At 42.5% G+C, this 19,966-nt stretch overlaps 1 protein-coding gene across 1 annotated transcript; it reads right to left on the minus strand.

Moving 5' to 3' along the window:
- Positions 1–163: 163 nt before the first annotated feature.
- Positions 164–3,910, minus strand: LOC116870888 (lymphotactin-like). Its single transcript, XM_032863088.1, has 3 exons — positions 3,832–3,910; positions 1,211–1,325; positions 164–341 (listed from the first exon to the last, which is right to left on the minus strand). Exons 1-3 carry the CDS (start codon positions 3,890–3,892, stop codon positions 179–181), a joined length of 339 nt encoding a protein of 112 aa, XP_032718979.1. The 5' UTR covers positions 3,893–3,910; the 3' UTR covers positions 164–178.
- Positions 3,911–19,966: the final 16,056 nt, after the last annotated feature.

The following is a 19,966-nucleotide window of genomic DNA, read 5'->3' on the forward strand; positions in this document are numbered from 1 at the left end:
AATAATAAATATTTATTAATGAAACATCTAAGTGGAGAAAGACATGAAAAATAACAATACAAGAAAGTAAGGGGGCTCACGCAGCACTTTTATAAAAAGTGAATATAATCGAATTAGTCCAGGAGATTTATAAAGGAAATGAGCTGGCTGGCTAGTGAAGTGAGCGGCCAGAAGGCCACTACGCGGTCAGGGTTATAGCTGTGTTGGTGGAATATTGGGCTCCGGTAGGCTTGGTCTGTTTCATGTTTCTCCTGGTAGACTTGTCCACACTCTCTACTGCCTTTTTCACCCAGTCAGCTTGTGGGTCAGCACAGATTTTAAAGCCACGTCTGGTAATGAAGCTGCAAAGCAAGGAAAAGACTGAGTTAGTCACATCCCCACGCCTTGGAACCAGGAGTTAAGATCAGACCAGAGACAAGAGATTTTGTGCAGAAATTGTTCTCCAAACCTTGACACCAGAAATGAAAACCTTTCTATTTGAACACAAAAGAGAAATACGTCCAGGAAATACCCAGCTCCTTTGTTTGTCATAATTCTCAGACACCTTAGTCCATCCAAGCTACCAACGGCTGTAACTACACTGGACCTTGGAGGTCATCTAGTTCAGTTATTACATTTCCCTTCCTTTTCACATCTGAACACACTCATCTTGTTTTCTGGACAAAGGTGATTTCTTTATTTAATTTCTTTGGGTAAAATTGCAATTATGTGTTGGGAAGAACTGCTATTCTGAAAATGAGATCCTGGACAAAGAATGGTACTAGGGAGGCTAGTTTTTCGCACATTTCCTTGAGATATGGTAAGTGATAAAACATGGCACTGTACTTTACTCTAGCACACCCTAAGGAAAAGGAAGGGAGGAGAAGGGGAAGGAAGGGTAGAGAAGCATCCCACACCGGTGTGGCCCTACGGTCAAGTCCTGAGCCAAACCAGCCATCTCCAACCCTAACCCTCAGAACTGAGCACCATAGCCGTCCTTCCCAGTCAGATTCTTCTGCTAAACCAAATCAGAAAGGAGGATAACACTCCTTATTCGATTGTCAAATTTTTCCAGTAACTGTCATTTGGTGCTACAGGAAGCCATGGTTAACTGGAAGAGCAAAGGGGCGGCTGGGCCCCTTGAGGTCTCCCCCATGCCCGCTTCCTGAGGAGGGCAGTGTTTCTCCACACCGGGTCTCATCCAGCCCAGGCTCTGGGGACACAAACTCACATTACTGCTCTCATGGGGCCCTCCTTGATGGTGTAGGTCTTGATGTTTTTAACGGGCAGTCTCTTGGTCGTTAGACTCACACAGAAGCTCTTTTCCAGGACTTCACTCCCCACACCTGGCAAAGAAAACCGAGCAGACAAACCATAAACGATCTTTTCAAACAGCATGAACGCTACGGTGCTAAGAACAAAATAACAGAGAGTGATGTGGTGGAGAGTGATTTGGGGAAGGCAACATTAAATGTGGGGAGAAGCACATGCTGTTGTAAATGTGAAGGTGTAAGTTCCATGAAGGATGTGGTTCTCAAACTCTCCATCCTCAATAGAAATCCACCCCCCCCCCCCAGAGGATTTCTAGACTTCAGTTCAGAGAGCAGTCTTGCCTTGGAGAAGGGCAAATACCTTGGGAGAGTTGATAATATTAGAGGTTTGGTGGAATGTAATCAAGGTTTCTAAGTGCTGGTTTTCTCCTAAGTAAAACGGTATTTTTCTCTCAGGGAAATGATGCTAAAAGCATGTAAGGAATAGTTGATGAGGACCAAGTTTGATCTCCACTGTTGCTGATACCAGACTTTTTAAATTATTTTTTAAAGATTTTATTTATTTATTTGTCAGAGAGAGTGAGCACAGGCAGACAGAGTGGCAGTCAGAGGCAGAGGCAGAGGGAGAGGGAGAAGCAGGCTCCCTGCCCAGCAAGGAGCCTGATGTGGGACTCAATCCCAGGACGCTGGGATCACAACCTGAGCCAAAGGCAGCCGCTTAACCAACTGAGCCACCCAGGCGTCCCAATACCAGACTTCTTTTAAACATGAAACTACATACAAGGTGTTTGTCAGCTAGCTGCGCCCCTCGCCATCTCTGCTTTCCGGCGTTCCCAGTGACCCATCCACACGTCCTTTGCCCCTGTCTTTGCCTATTTATGTTTAACGCTGAGCTGTCTCCGAGCCCGGTGAAAGACAGGGATCTTTTCTTGTATTTTTCTCATTACTTAGGAAACAATATTTTTCTCTGAGAAGTACCCAACTTCTCTGTATCTCATTTTCTCTGAGAAGTACCCAACGTGGACTCCAGGACCCAAAGAATCCCACTAGACTCCAAAGCCCCAAGCCACAGTGTTCTCTGGGAGGTCATCACCTTCACGACCGTTGCAGAGCAGAGTCGGAGCAGACATTGCTTTGCAGGTGTGCGTAGAGGCTAAGCCCCAGGGGCACATACAGAGGTCATTCAGGGAGGAAGCTTGGGAAGTGACCCACATGTCTGCAGTCCTCCTGTGTCTCCAACAGAGGGTTGCTGTCCCCACCCATGCCTGAGTTTCCACCAAACAGCAGACTTTTTGTCTCGGCAAAATGGCAGCCACATTGCAATATTTGGCCTCACTGACTAGCCTTAAAGTTGGTTTCATCAGTACTTATTTTGCCAACAATGTCAGGGAATTCCAAACCTGCCACCTCTATTCATGGACACCCTTAGGGATCCAGGACCAGATTCAGATATCCTATTCTAAGAAGTAAGGCTATAAACTAGGAGGTTGAAGGGAGAGTTAACTGAAACACTAGTTACACTTGAGAAATATTCTCTCTTATCGCCAGAGCCACAAGGAGAACTATACTTCAATCAGTTGGAGGAAAAAAATGATCCTTTAAGACAATACGTGTAGGACAGTCAGCTGAGGCTCAGCAGAGCTGTCTCAGGTGGGTGTCCTGGCAGGTTGCTCTGAATGTGTATGAGCCACTGGTCTATTTGTTAGCACCTGACATATGGTCTCTTATAAATTAAAGAAGTTTGTCATTAATGGGAACAATGTTCACAGCAGTAATAACAGACTCTCCTGTATACTTGAAGTTAATATTGATCTCCTGGGTATGAAGGCATGAGCTCCCAATCATTCTTTTCAATAGAATTATTGATTCTCTTCAGAATATACAACCTCCAACTCATCCCCACATTGTGACTAAACTTCCAAAAACTTTGAGAATTTATCAAGATTGATATCAAATAGGCAAAAACTACAAGGGCACAAATAATCATCACCACCATTCCACAGCTCACATCAATCAAGAAATTATCACTGGGATGCCTGGGTGGCTCAGTTGTTAAGTGTCTGCCTTCATCTCGGGTCAGGATCTCAGGGTCCTGGGATCGAGTCCCGCATCGGGCTCCCTGCTCAGAGAGAAGCCTGCTTCTCCCTCTCCCACTCCCCCTGCTTGTGTTCCCTCTCTCACTGTCTCTGTCAAATGAATAAATAAAATCTTAAAAAAAATTATTATTAGTGAGGAAATTCGATAAGTATTCCTAAATTGTTGGGTGTTTTTTTTTTTCATTTTAATCCCAGGTGAGAGTATCTGTCATTATGTTCAACTTCTAAGTAAGTATAGGTCCAGAGAGGTTGAGAAATTTACCCCAAATCACGTAATTATGAAAAGTAGGAGCCAGATTGTGAGCAAGTTCTGTCTGTCCTCAGGATCCATAAAGTCCCCGACCTCAGTTTTCATTCCCGTTTTGCTCACAGGCAGTCGCAGACTCACCCGAGAAAGCTGTTTACCCCAGTCAAACCCTGAGTCGAAGCTGGGACGTGTGCCCGCCGGCCCGCACGCCTCTCCCAGACAGAACCTTCCCGCTTACCTTCCACGAGGAAGTCACAGAGGAGGCAGATCCCAAGCAGGGCCAGGAGGAGAGGTCTCATGGCTGAGCGGTGCGGAGCTGTGCGAGGAGAAGCTGAGGAGCGGCGCTCGCAGGAGCCCCTTTATGCGTCCGGCGGCCGCACACTTCCTGGGCGAGAGGGGCCTCTCGGGGTGGGTGTGGGGCCGTGGAAAGTCTGTGCAGTAGAGAGGATTTTTTCTCTAACATAAGTTCCTTTGCCTCCACTCACACAACCTCACACCTTGTGGCCTTTGCCCCCGCTGCTGTGGTTAAGGTGTCAATAAAACCAAATGCGAGCACAAAGGAACGTGGTTGTCGCATCTCCCACCACCTGAAATTCAAATCTTCCACTGCAGGCAGGCCCCAAGGCCACATCACACCATGGCCCACCCCGGGGACAGTGTAAGGGAATGGGGTGCGGTGGTCACTGTGGTCCTGCTCCCCCATGTGTCCCATGTCACATCCGCTGTGACGTGAGGATGCCACCACCATGGCTCACGACCCCCTCATGCCATCCAGATCAACTGGGGTTTTTTGGGGGGGGTACAGGGACACTGCTGCCACTGTGAGCTTCTCAGCAATCTTTTTAAATCTCACTTAAGTGACTCCCATTTTCTTATTACCCCCCCCCAATATCCATACTGAAGAAACAGTTAAATAAGTGTTTGGAGCATGTCTAATGCACATGTTTGCTTTATTGCAACTTAGTATGTACCTTTTAAAAACCTTTGAGGGGCATCTGGGTGGCTCAGTTGGTTAGGGCTCAGATCATGATCCCAGGGTTCTGAGATCAAACCCCACATCAGGCTCCCTGATCAGTGGGGAGTCTGCTTCTCCATCTACCTCTGACCCTCCCCTCTTCTTGTGCATATGCCCTCTCTCTCTCTCTCTCATGAATAAATATAAAATCTTTTTAAAAAATAAAATAAAAATAAAAGCCTTTGACAAGTTGTCCTCACATGAGCTTTATTTTAAAAAAAGAGGGAGACAAAATTACCTATAATCATATCATTCTGACCGTTTTCATTTTTTAAATTTTTTTAAAGATTTTATTTATTTATTCAACAGAGAGAGAGAGAGATCACAAGCAGGCAGAGAGGCAGGCAGATAGAGAGGGGGAGGCAGGCTCCCCGCCGAGCAGAGAGCCCGATGTGGGGCTTGATCCCAGGACCCTGGGATTGTGACCTGAGCCGAAGGCAGAGGCTCACTGAGCCATTCAGGCGCCCCACAGTCTTCATTTTTAAATGTTTTTGCAGTCAGTCTCTCTTGTAGACACGTGTTTGCGTACTTGTGACAATTGTAAATCCGGTTTCAGCGTCAGTGTAAATATCTGCCTGTATTCTTCATAGCCTTCATGTTTCTCGTCTGAGCAACTCCCCGTGCATACCCATTAACCCGTTCCCTTGTAACACTGTTCTGTAGATCACAACTCTAAGATGAATTTTCATTAATATATACTGAATCATTTCCGTTCAATAGTCAGAAGTTGGATCACTTGGCAAACTCATGTGGTCCTCTTTTTTTTTTAATTTTATTTATTTGGCAGAGAGAGACACAGCGAGAGAGGGAACACAAGCAGGGGGAATGGGAGAGGGAGAAGCAGGCTTCCCACTGAGCAGGGAGCCCGATGCCGGGCTCGATCCCAGGACCCTGGGATCATCACCTGAGCCGAAGGCAGACACTCAACGATGGAGCCCCCAGGAGCCCCACGACCCTCTTTTATTTCTTGCTACATGTTACCACATAGTCTCACCCAAATGTAGTTTTGACTCACGGTGTCGTACTGGGGTCTGACCGTATCAGCTACATCTTCCCGGCACTCAGCTTGTTGTTGTTTTATCTGATTTTGTTTTCACAGGTCTCTATAACACGTATTTATTAAATATGTGTTTGTACAAGTGGCTCAAAGGTTTGCCATGGCCACTGGGTGCATGAGATTCATATTCTTATTCAACATATGTGTCGCCAATAGGTTTTGCCATGGCTTATAGGGAAACAAAAATTAATTCCTATACTTCCATGAAAATTATAGGCTAACCTCTAAGAGATTTTTCATTAATGGCATTTAATTTTCCAGCCAGACTTCACTCTGGACCTCAGCATGGCTTCTTAGTTATCTCTACCTGGCTACACCATTGGTCCTTAACATCTGAATACATCTTTCCACTCAGAATACTTTTCCTCCTCTTGTTCCCGACATTGAGAAATAGACTATTTTCTATCCAGTTTCCAAACACAGAAACTGGGGTCATCTTCGACTCAGTGCTACCCACTCATATGTCATCCTCAACCAAGCCGTACTAAGTAAACCACCTAAGCAGCTCTTTAGTAGGCCGGTTCTTAACTTTCCAACTGCTCTAGGCAGGCCCTCATCATCCCTTGTTAGGACCACTGCAGTAGACCAACTGGCTTTCCCAGTATCGGTTCTCCTCCCTTTCCTATTTTACCCACAGTATTGCCAGAGTAATTGTTCTGATGCCTTAATGTTATTTAATGTTATTTCCCTACTGAGAACCTCTTTGCTAATTTCCATTGTCTACAGAATTTATTTCAAATTTCTTATCGTCCTATGCAAGGTTGTTCAGGATCTAACACAGCTTTTCCTTTTAGCTCACTTTCCACCCCTCACACATGCTCCCAAACCCACAGTCTCAACAAAGGTGTATGTGCTCGACCAAATACCCCATCGTCTCTGACACCCCCACATACCGCTTCCTTTACCCAGAATAACCGTCCCAGCTCCCTACTATAAACTTCTCCCCTTCCTACAAGTTTTCCTGAGTCCTCTAGATAAAATTAAGTTGTGCCATCCTCTGTGCTCCCTTGGCAGTACGTCTCCACCACTGTTCTATCTTATCTCTGATCTTATGTTATTGCCAAACTCCGTTGTGTTTCTGCCTCTCCCACTATATGGCAGCCTCCTTGAGAGCGGGGATCTCGGTCTTCACTGGGTCCCTGGCATTAGAAGAATGTCTGCGTGCAGTAGTACATTCATGAAATAGTTTTTGAATAAATAATTTATTTTCTTAAGTTTAGATGAATTATTTTTAAAAGACCAAATTAAGGGCGATGGTACAGTAAGTGAAGATTAACCACCTACAAACACAAAGCCAGGAGTTGTGCCTATGGTTTTCTCTTATGTTTTCAATCAAATAGACAATTTGACCAATGGCTGAATAATGACTTAGCATACGGAACTGGAATGTCTTAAACTCTCAGAATGAATTAGTTACCTCTAGCTTTTACAAAGCATGACTAGAATCGCTGGTGATAAGAAAAATCATTAACTCACAAAGAAATACAGAAAGAGGGGTCCCTGTGTGGCTCAGTCAGTTAAGTGTCTGACTCTTAAGCTCAACTCAGGTCTTTATCTCAGTTCAAGCCCCACACTGGGCTCCATGCTGGGTGTGGAACCTATTTTAAAAAGAGAAAGAAAAGAAAAGAAAAATAAATACAGAAAGAGAGGAGGAAAGAAACAAGGGGACTCCAGGAAAAAAAAAAATGTTGGCCTTGATAAGTCCTTACCAATCAATAATTTCTTTAAATGTAAATGGATTAAATTTTCAAATTAAAAGGCATAGAATGACTGAATGGATTTTTAAAAAACTACCCAGCTGTGTGCTTCCTCACCTCAGCTTTAAGAATACATATCAGCTCAGAGTAAGAGGATGAAAGAAGATGGTCCATGCTACTGGAAACCAAAGACTGCAGATGTAACTATACTTAGACAAAAGAGACTTCAGGTCAAAAACTGTAATAAGAGGCAAAGAAGGTGACTATATAATGAAAAAGGGGTCAATTCATCAAGAGGATATAAAATTATAAATATATTGTATATATATATATATATATATATATATGCACCCAAAGTCTTTACAAGGGCTTACAAGTGCTTCCATGACCTGTGCCTTCCTCTCACTCATTCTCTAACATCATCTCCTTCTACTCTTTCTCCCTTATCTCTCCACTGCAGTCACAATGATCTCTTTGCTATTTCTCAGACATGTCAGCCAGGCTCCTACCTCTGAGCCTTTTCACTTGCTGTTTATTCTGCTTGATATTCTCATCCCACAGACATAAGCATAACTCACCCCCATTGCTTTCTCATTATAGCTTTTCCTGATGACCCAACTGAAAACTGCACTCACATACCAATTCTGGTATCATTTGATCTCTCCTTGCTGCTCTATTTCCATGCACAGGTACTTAGCACCATGTAGTATAACCATATAATTTACTTGCTGATTTTTAATATTTTCTATCTCCTTCCAGAAATTTTTTGTCTTTTTCGTTCCTCAGAGTCTAGGGCAATGCCTGATGCAGAGAAGGTGCTGGATTAATATATTCAGAATAAATGTAAATGCATAAGGGTATGCAAGCACAAGCAAACATAAACATTTATCCTTGCAAAGTCTAGTACTCTGGAACATCAGTTCCACTTACATATGTGTGACCACACAGTGGGAGGGTAGAATCCATTTCTGAAGGAAAGCATTCATTTTTAAGGGAAGAAGATACAAGTATGAAGGGTACAAATAAGGAAATACAATATATCTTTTCTTTTTACTTTTTAGTCTAAATATTTTGATTTATCTGAAAAAATTAATTTGTATTTCATCATACATAACAGATAATCCACAAAAAGTCTTCTGTAGAATGCATGTTTGTGTAATAGTCCATTTTTGAGTAGTTTGTCATTTTAGTATCAGTATATAAAAATTCTTTATGTATTCACCATATTAATTCTTTGTCAATTGCAGGTGTTGCAAATATTTTCTCCTAGTTTGTAGCTTATCTTTTCACTCTCTTTACATGTCTTTGATAACAAACAAACAAAAAATACTAATTATAATGTAATCAGATTTATCAATGTTTTATTATATGGCTGTTGTTTTTTGCACCTTGATAAATCTTTCCCTTCCCCAAAGTCAGAAAGACTGACCCCTACTAAAAGTTTTAAAGTCTTGTATTTGGCACTTAAATTTTCCACCTTTCTGGAGGTTATTTCTGTATGTGATGTGAGACAGAGATACAAATACATTTTTTTTTTCTCTTTGGATAACTGGATTTTCTAGCTCTGGTTATGGAATAATTTCTCCTTTTCCAACACTACTGTCACATGTCAAAGGTCCATGTATATGTGCAACTGTTCTAAATTCTCTAGTCTGTTCCATTAGCAATTTCGGTATCCTTGACTCACACCATTCTATGTTGATTACTGTAGTAATCAACATTTATTACTCGTGGCCTTAGAAACTGGCACAACACTTAGAAAAGCAGTTTATGTAAAACTAAACATCTGCATACTCTGTGGCTCCAGAAACTCTACTCCTAGTATATGGATAGATCTAGATACAGGAATAAGTATGCAATTAGATAATATCAAAAGGAAGGAGCACAAAGATACAAGTTATTTGGGACATTCAAGTCTTTACACTGGGGATAGACCAGTGGTGGTACATTACACTGTTTAATTGATCGAATAAAAGAGGGTCATGTACAGACCAAAGAGGGTGACATTTAACGGTATAATTCAGATTACACCAACGAGCTCACACTCTCAGTGGCATCACATTGAAAGTTTACTATTCACTCACACAAAAATCAATGCAGAAGTCCCTGGTCAGTTGTCCCTCTCAGAGGTCCTCCTCCAAAAGGTGTTTCAGGAATCTAAGCTGCTTCCACCTTTGGGCAAAACCAGCCCTTAAGGGCCTGGGAGTCCTGTTCTTTCAGGGGCGAGACCGGGAACAAAAGACCACCGAAAAGACACGCCTACTCTTGACTACTTGGACCTGGAAGTGCTACATGTTCTTTGGTCCCGTTTCATGGGCACTGACCAGTTATCTGGTCCCATTTAGACACAAGGACAGAGCGGGAGACAGGGATGCATCTGGAAGATGTAATCTAGATCTGTGCCTGGAAAGAAGAGTGATCAAGGCCTAGCGTGTCCTGGCGCAGCCACGCAGCTGTGATTAATCCAATGGTGCCACAAGATTCCTTTTTTTTTTAAGATTTTATTTATTTATTTGTCAGAGAGAGAAAGAGAGTGAGTACTGGCAGATGGAGGCAGAGAGAGAAGCAGGCTCCCTGCCGAGCAAGGAGCCCGACGTGGGACTCGATCCCAGGATGCTGGGATCATGACCTGAGCCGAAGGCAGCTGCTCAACCAACTGAGCCACCCAGGCATCCCAGATTCCATTTTTTTAAAGGACAAAAATAAAGGAAAGATTACGATGACTATTGTTTTCTTTAAAACAGTACGACGTCTCTTAAATTATACTTAGTTTACCCCCCAAACTAAAATAGCTTTGTTATATTTTTTTCTGATAAAAATAGTATAATTGTTGTAAAAAAAAAAATCAGACACTATAGAAAAGTTAAAAAAGAAAGAAAAATTCACCTAAATCCCACTGCCCAGAGATAACGATTTATTCACAGTTGATGGACCTTCCTCCAAACACCATTCTGGGTAAGATACGCCTGTGTACGTTACATCCCTTTACCGTCTTTCTCCAACCCTCGATGGAGGGAGATTCACGGTACGTTTGCAGCGTGTGAGGTTTGGGGTTAAGCACATAAGGGCATTAGCCCATTTAATCACTAAAGCAACATAATGAATTGAGTAGAGTTATTATTTACATATTAAAGATGAGCAAACGACGGCTAGGAGAGCTTACGTAGCTCACTCCCAACTACAAAGCTGAGTGATAATGGAGGGAAGATTCAAACTCAGGTCTGCCATATTCCAAAGCCAACTTTCAGCCAGTGAGAAATTCGCTGATGCACAACTACTCCCCTATTGCTAATCTCTGGGTTATTTCCTTTTCTTTCTTTCTTTTCATTTTTTTTTAAACCCTAGACCACATAACAAGGAGAATATACATGTTTTCAAACTTTGTATACTTTTCCATGTATCTCTTTGTCATAAATTCCCTCCTGGAAATTAGTACAAGATGGTCTCTTACTTTCATACATCCTGTTTTCTTAAGAAGTAGTGCAAAGGTTGAATATATAAATATGAAACTGGCTGGCAAATTTGGGCTGCATAAGATGACTCTCATCTTGTCCACGGGTCTACAAAGACAAATTTGTTACATGAAAGTCAACGTATGGGTATTTATGTATAACATATGAAACTGCAATTTGAAACAAGGTCAAAGGGGCTCCTGGGTGGCTCAGTGGGTTAAGCCTCGGCCTTTGGCTCAGGTCATGATCTCAGGGTCCTGGGATTGAGCCCTGAATCGGGCTCTCTGCTCAGCAGGAAGCCTGCTTCCCCCTCTCTCTCTGCCTGCCTCTCTGCCTATTTGTGATCTCTTTCTCTGTCAAATAAATAAATAAAATAAAATAAAATAAAATAAAATAAAAAAGGCAAGGTCAAACTAGGAGCTGATATACACTCCCACTGGCGAAGCATGAAAGTACCTGTTCTCCCAAATCCACTAACACCAGGTTTTATCAACCATTTTTGCCACTGCAAACTTATGCCTGAAAGGTTAGAGATTATATCTTACTGCTTTTCAGTTTTAACTGCTTTGACTACTAGTGAGGATAATGATTTATGAATTACCTTTTATTTTTGTCCATTTCCATTGGAATGTTTATACCTTTCTTTTTTATTGGTCATATTTATTACAACTATTTTTCTACTAAATTTCCTGACTATTGCAATGCTACTTATATATAAAAGGTAAGGATCCCAGCTATATTTATATTTATGAAGTTCTAATTTCTAACAGGAACGACACATACTCCCTGCAAACCTCAAGAATACCTTTGCTAACAGAAAACCTCAGCTTAAAAATATAGATAAAACATTTTAGTTTTCTTATCTTGTCTGAGACCTGGATTAGGAGTTTTCTATGATGGGACAGTACCTTGTAGTTCTGACACTTTCTTTACGGACTCTCACCAAGTCAATCATGAACAGAACACTACCTACTATTACTTCTACTGTGTGTTCCTTACTTATGCAGGTGACTTATCACAAAGAAATACCACTAAAAAGGGAGTAAAATAAACTCTACGCCGTGAACATCAGGAGAGGTCCGACCACAAACTAGCTTTGAGGAATCAGCCATTCATTCAGGCCTTTCAGTGACTCAGTGCTTCCATGTTTACCTCCTTCAGCTTCATGGAAATATGGTGGAAACTGTAATATTATGTCAACAAAATACTCAGATAACACAAAATTACAAGTCGAATTTGTAACCATGTTCTTCCTCTTTTGCCACGTAAATTAGACGGCAGTCTATAAAACAATAATGCAATTAGGAAAATGACATTAAGAAAATACATTTTTATCTTTAGGTTCGGGATAGTTAAAGAGAAGAGAAGAGAGAGAGAGAGCACATGTGCTAATATGTAGTGAGGGAGTAGCCTGCCCAGGAGTTTTGAGAAGTTTGGCTGGTGCTGCCAGTGAGTGCTGTGAAAATAAGTAAATAAACATACTTTGATTTTTGAGTTGCCACCAAAAGTTCACCTGACCCAAAGCAATTCTCCCATCATTCTGACATATATCTAAACTCCCACCATTAAAATCACTCACTCATGAAGTTATTTATTCATTCAAGAAAGATAGTCCTACTATGTGTAAGATACTGTCTTAGAAAGAGGAGAAAAGAAAAGAACAGGACATGAGTCGTGTTCTGGCAAGTGATTTCTCGTGCTATACATACAGATAGATGTCATAATCCACTGCAGCATGACAAGCGCGATGGCATATAGCAGTCTCATCAATGACTACACATGGAACATGGAATGCCCAGGAGCCACAGTTAATCCTGGTGTAAACGAGGCATAGAGCCTCACTCGCAGGCATTAACACTGAACTATGGCTGCTACATGACGTCAGAGACTGTCACCCTGTGACACATAGAGGTGTCCGAGCTAGAGCCTGCCCAGGAGGTGGAGGGGTTGGAGATACTTTGATGGTGAATTCAACACAGGTGGAGACAGAGAACTTGACACTAGATGGAAATCCAACTGAATTATACATTTTTCAGTTGAATTCCCCAGCCTGCGGACAAATCTTGGCTCTGTGGTACTTTTCTCCCTGATTACTACCCTGCTTCTGCTTATTTTCCAATAAAATTGTATCTCCTTTTCTCACAATTTACAAAAAATATCTTATTCAGTCACCAGTTAACACAGTAACTAATGCTGGTTACTTTCAGAAATCACTAGGAAGGGATTACTTAGCTCTCACATGATGGGCTATTTCTTTAAGTTTTACATGAGATACTGGGCGAAGATAATTTTTTCACTCCAAAACACAGAATTACATAGAATAAAAATAGCTATTTCCCTACCTTGGATTTTGAGTAAATAGTCAAACCTATAAAATTAATAATTTGAGTTACTGAAGTTGTTTTTTTAGTTAGTGACATCTAAAGAACTATGCTAGATAGATGTTACCTGTAAGTGACAGATATTAACAGTAAGTTTACCTCAATAGCATAACCCAGGGTTCAGCACAACACACCCATCTCATGTTTTGTAAATAAAGTTTTATTGGAACACATTGATGCCCATTTGCTTGTGTATCATCAATGGCTGTTTGCAAACTATGATAGCAGAGTCGATGAGTTGCACGGTACTAAAGCCTAAGATATTTGCTGCCTTTAGCTTTATAGGAAAAGTATGCATCTCTGACTTGTATGCATAATTAAAACCAGTTATGTTCAATAGAATATCAACTATATAAAACATACAGAGAAGGGGCACCTGGGTGGCTCAGTGGGTTAAGCCTCTGCCTTCGGCTCAGGTCATGATCTCCGGGTCCGGGGGTCGAGCCCCACATCAGGCTCTCTGCTCAGCAGAGAGCCTGCTTCCTCCTCTCTCTGCCTGCCTCTCTGTCTGCTTGTGATCTCTGTCTGTCAAATAAATATATAAAATCTTAAAAAATATATACAGAGAAGGGGGAAAAAAGACTAAAGAAGTACACCAAAACATTTACGAAAATTCTGCCAAGTCACCAAGTTCATGGTCAGGCTGACAGGACAAGGATGAAATCTAGTACGAGCTAGCTCCTGACATCTCAAGCTTCGGTATCGTTTATAGCTATTTTATCTATTTTTTGTTAGTGAAAATACGTGGTATTAATAGGCAGGAACTTTCTCACTGGGTGAGTTGATATCTGCCTTAGTTTCTTGATAAAAGGTACACAACCGCCAAAAAAGAACTCAAAGAAATTTCTAAAAGGGTTGTAGCAACCAGCAGGTTAGAAACCACTGCTCTGCCCTACATAGACATGTACTATTCAGGGCCAGGAGTCCGCACGCTCCAGGTGACACAGGAAATGTTGCACACTGACCAGCACACATGAGTGGCATAAAAATAGTCTCCATTACATTGTTCATCGTCCACAGGTTGGTGTGGAATCTTCCCTGAGCAAACCATAGAGTTGAAGCAACCAGCCATCCAGGAAAGGCAAGGCTGGAAAGAAGAAAGGTACTTGCCCCTATGACACCAAGTTAACCACTTGGCCAGGAAATTAAAGTCAATAAGCCAAGTTGTTTGGTTTTCGTTTTCGTTTTTCAGAAAGCTGTCATTTTGGCCATAAAATCTGCCATGAACTTAAAATCCTCAGTGGTGCAGAATTCAATGTATCTCCAGATTTCCTTAATTGGACGTTACTCAAACTCACCTAGAAAGAAACGTGCACCGCTCAGCACAGAGGCCCAAACCCAATGGCCAGCAGTCATCCGAAGGAGCCTCTCCTTGAGAAGCCACATACTGCACTGGGAACCAGGAGCCATCAAACCAGGTCAGAAGACCTTATCCTTATTCCCGATTGGCCACAGCAAGATGTGTTACACGAAGGAGAATCACAATCCTCCCCGCTTTGCAGACATCAGAATGAGAATCAGAAAGAGCAACATTTCTGGATAGTCACAGGGACTCCACAGATGGCAGCCATTATACTCGAAAGGCAGACACAGATACCGCCACAAAGACTGGACCTGGGGCCAGGTCGGCCAGAGGGCCCATGGACAGGGAAGCAGCATGAGGTTTTCATCAAAGGTTATGATTTAATTTTTATGAATAATAAATGGCTGATTTTTTTGAGCCAGCCAAACCTGTGAATCTCTGCTTCCCCGTACCTGGTCTTCTCCCCGTATCTGAAATATTAAAAGGAAGAAGGACGCATGTCTCCAGACACCTCTAACCTCAAGCTAGAGGACATCTTCATCTGATCCCAAAGTATCAGTCACAAATCCAAGAGCTCTTTATGATGGAATAATGAGTGTTCATGATTTCCTGATTATCTAATTAGCCAAAATGACTTTTTATTTTAATCTTTATTGAACATTTTTCCAATTTTTTTGGACAGAGCAGAGTGATGATGACAGTCAAAATCAGCTTGTATAGTGTTAGCAGCACGTCTGATAGCGTATGGGGCAGAACCCAGCAGGATTCCAAGGCCGCATGCATTACCCTGAGAGATGCGTGCTCCAGACTGAATTTAAGTAGGGCCCCGAGGTCAGCTGTAGAATCAAATGGGTCCAATGCTGTCTTCTCAGATGCCCAGCATAAGCGCTCCACACAAAGTATCTCCCCACCCCATTCCCAAGATCTCCTGCTCTAACTCCTACCTCTTGACATCACCACGTGATGTGTTTTTATGTGTATCCTGGACATTGTTCTCTCTCTACCAGAATACGATGCCCATAAGAGCTCAAACTCTGTCTCACTGCTGAACCCTCAGCACCTACTATAGGAATAAAATAAGTATTTACTGATTAAATAAATAAATACAAACTAACTTTTCTTGTCATTCTATTCTTTTTTCTAAGAACTAAAAACTGAAGTTCTGTTCTGTTTAACTCAGATCTAGCTCCTGGACCCTGCTATTGTGCCAGTATGACAAGGAACACGAGGGGGAAAAGCCAAAGGGTATATGGGCTACGAGAGTCATTAAACATAACCCAGCCAGTCCACCGTCTTTATCAGTGGGGAAACAAATCACAGTGTTGGACCACACCATGAAACCAATGCCTAGTCTGTCACCTCCTTAGCAGGGTCAGTGACAGTCAGAGCAAAGATCAACAACTATAGAGCATTGTGGGAAATCTGCAGAATTCTAGCACATTTACCATTCTGTCACGACATGACTTAAGCAACAACAGCAAGCCCTCTCTTATGCCTACAAAATAACCTTATGAGACAGAAATTATCCCAATTTTCAAAAGAATAAAGAGAGATTCGGCAAAGTTAGATGATTCCTAGTACCACGTAGTTAGCCAAGACTTAGACACTTAGTCTGTCATTTCTTTCTTGCATTACATAGTACCTTACAAGAAGACTAGCAAAGAGATAACTACATTTGACAACTTCCCATCAGAAGCATACGCTGGCTATCTATGGGACGTCAATCTCTCCATGTGAGTTCTTCGTTGTAAACAACAGAACATGTTTTAGCTCGGAATAATTCCCAAATTACACTGTGGGACTGCCTACAACACTTTTCAGAGGCAGAAGTTGGAGTCTTGGATAGTGCATGGGTCACATTCTCTAGGATAGCTGCTATAACAATCCCTGAAAATTCCATGACTACACTAATCCAGACAATGTGGCATTCACAAAAGAACAGATCATTCTATCAGGAGAGCAAAACAGAGAGCCCAGAAATAGATCCACACAAATATAGTCAACTGATCGTTGACTCAGAAGCATAAAATTCATCAGAGCAAGTATAACCTTCCCATGATGGTGGACCCATCTCGGTTCCTTGTTTAGACTAGATATTGTTGAAAAACCCTTTATGTCAGTTCTAGTTAGTTAGGAATGGCTGCACTGTGGAAATGTTATTTCTGGAAACAAGGACAAAGTTATATGGACTATTTATTTCTGTTTTCTTACTATATGTCAGTTTAATGAATATTAATTCTAGAAAATTTTTTGGAAAACAGAAATGAGAAGTTAAAATCATCTAAAATTCTACTATCCAGAGATGCCCAGACATACTTCAATATCATTCTTTCCAGAGTATTTCCTATGCATTTGGGAGACAGACAGATGATAGGTAGGTAGGTAGGTAGGTAAGAAGATATGTAGGTAGGTAGATAGGGAGGTAGGGAGGTAGGTAGGTAGGTAGATAAATAAGGAGATAGGTAGGTAGGTAGGTAGATAAGTAGGTGGGTAGGTAGGTAGATAGGTAGGGAGGGAGGGAGGTAGGGAGGTAGATAGGTAGGTAGGGAGGGAGGGAGGGAGGTAGATAGGTAGGGAGGTAGGGAGGGAGGGAGGGAGGGAGGTAGATGGGTAGGGAGGTAGATGGGGAGGGAGGGAGGGAGGTAGTCAGGGAGGTAGGTAGATAGATAAGTAAGTAAGTAGGCAGGTAGGGAGGGAGGTAGATAGGTAGGTAGGTAGATAGATAGGGAAGGAGGAAGGTAGATAGGTAGATAGGTAGGGAGGGAGGTAGGGAGGTAGATAGGTAGGTAGGTAGGGAGGGAGGGAGGGAGGTAGATGGGTAGGGAGGTAGATGGGGAGGGAGGGAGGTAGGTAGGTAGATAAGTAGGTAAGTAGGCAGGTAGGGAGGGAGGGAGGGAGGTAGATAGGTAGGTAGGTAGGTAGATAGGAAGGTAGATAGGTAGATAGGTAGGGAGGGAGGGAGGGAGGCAGATAGGTAGGGAGGTAGATGATAGATACTGGTCCTTAGCCTCTTTTCTCCTGAAATACCCATGAACATATTCCAGGTCCACAAACATAGAATTCTATCATTTTTAATGACCATGGAGAATCTCTTAAATGCATGTAACAAAATGTATTTAATTCATCTCCTACTGATGGACATTTAGATTATTTTAATGGGGAGGAAGGAATTATTACCAAGACTGCAGGAAACATTCTTTCTGTATATTTCTGTGCAGTTGTCCAGTCATTTCTTTAGGCAAATTCCCAGAAGCACAGATATTGGGTTAAATAAGTGATATCCATTCATTTCTTAGTATCAGCTGTGAAGGAGAATCCTTGTGTTCCCAGAATCCACCCCAGTGAAAAGGACTGTGTTTCACAAAGCAGCACAAAGCCACGGGAAGAGTACTGACAAGAGCAGCACCACAGCTGAAGCCCGAGGAGCAGCGGTGAGGAGGCAAATCACACCACAACTGTTCTCGTGTTTCTTCCTCCTCCCTCTCGCTCTCCACCCCGCCTCCGTTCACGCATGCGCGCACCCGCTGCCCCTCTAACGCACAGTGGGTCTCTGTGGTTTATTGAAAGTAACCAAAGCTGCAGTGAAATTTCGTCACTAGGGGTGGTGAATACTTTCAAAACCATTTGTCCGTAGACTCAGACCAACATGAGACATTAGTCAGCGGCTAAACTTAGTCACATGAAGCAAACTTTCTCCAGTCACTGCTCGCTCTAATGTCAGGTAACCCAGGCCCGTTTTCTCAATTTTTCTTCTCCCTCCACATTTCTATAAACGCTGATGCTAGCTACCGACGTAGAAGTTAAAACAACTTGCTCAGTGAAAAATTTTGCTTCTTGGAATGCCTGGGTGGCTCAGTCAGTGAAGTGTCTGCCTTCCGCGCAGGTTGTGATCCCAGGTTCCAGGGATCCAGTCCCTAGTCCGGCTCCTCACTGAGCAGGGAGCCTGCCGCTCCCTCTGCCTGGCGTTCCCCTGCTGGTGCTCTCTATCTCCCTCTGACAAATAAACAAATAAAATCTTTACATAAAAAGAGAGAGTGAGAGAAGTTTTGCTTTTTCTTTTTTTTTTTTTTAAGATTCTAGTTATTTATTTGACAGAGAGAGGGAGCACAAGCAGGAGGAGCGGCAGGGGGAGAAGCAGGCTCCCTGCTCAGCAGGGATCCCGACATGGGGCTCACTCCCAGGACCCCCAGGATCACGACCTGAGCCAAAGGGAGACCCATAACTGACTAAACCATCCATGTGCCCTGAAAAGTTTTGTTTTCTAGAAGGACAAAGGGGGAAAGAATTGGAGGATGCACCCTTATTTGGCTTTCACTGTAAAAGTCCTAAACTTAAATCCTCAGAAAAAAATGTAGCAGACCTAAAACCAAAGGAAATATTTCCGTAATTTTTACTCTTCACTGCCAAAAATTGGTACAGCAAGAGTAGTGCACATAGAATCACCATGGGAGGGGCGCCTGGGTGGCTCAGTGGGTTAAAGCCTCTGCCTTCGGCTCAGGTCATGATCCCAGTATCCTGGGATCGAGCCCCACATCGGGCGCTCTGCTCCGCGGGGAGCCTGCTTCCTCCTCTCTCTCTCTGCCTGCCTCTCTCTGCCTACTTGTCATCTCTGTCTGTCAAATGAATAAATAAAATCTTTAAAAAAAAAAAAAAAGAATCACCATGGGAAGTCATGAGGACAGAATGTCCATTCCAAATTTCCATGAGAGCTAATATTCTTGCAGTGTCTTGTAAAAGACCAAAATTTTTCATTTGAGCACATACTAGAGTCTTATGATAAGAAAATTTCTACAGACAGGTTTATGCCCGAGAACTCAAGCATGAACTAATTGTTCTTCATAACTCAATAGGAATGGTTGGAAAAGCAGAGATTGTTTGGAACAAAGCCTAAAGAACCTCAGGAAACGCAGACCGACCTTATCTAACTGGGGAGGGGTGACTTGTAATTTACACACTCCGCTGGACCCACCAGGGTGAATGGGGGGAAACTGGTGGAGAAGAACCAACAAGCAAACCCATGTGCCTTCTTCAGGAGTTTCTCACGTCTTCAGCAGAAGATGACCGGATGTGCCATGACATGGCCATGTCATCAGGCAGTCAGGATCAGGAAGTCTATTAAAGTTGCAGGAACAGAAGTAAAGTTTCAAACCCCAGAATACTCAGTTTACCTGCTTTTAATGTAATATGGTTTTGTTTATATATGTCTCTCTCTAAGCAATGATATATGGTAGTGGTTAAGAGCCAACAGACTGTGGTATTCATAGCCGGCTTGATCCCTTAGTAATTGTGTGAATTTCAGCAAGCTACTTAATGCACTTACCTCTCTGTGCTTCAGAAGTTGTCCTCTCTATAAATAACAGACGTGATAATACTAATGACATAAGGAGCTGTTGCAAGCATTAAATGAGCTAGCACATGCAATGTACTTAGAGCCGTTCATGGCATGTATTAAGCACTCAGTATATATT

The sequence above is a fragment of the Lontra canadensis genome, unplaced genomic scaffold (genome assembly GCF_010015895.1).
Source record: "Lontra canadensis isolate GAN:19392208 unplaced genomic scaffold, GSC_riverotter_1.0 scaffold24, whole genome shotgun sequence".
In the NCBI taxonomy this organism is placed as follows: Eukaryota; Metazoa; Chordata; class Mammalia; order Carnivora; family Mustelidae; genus Lontra; species Lontra canadensis.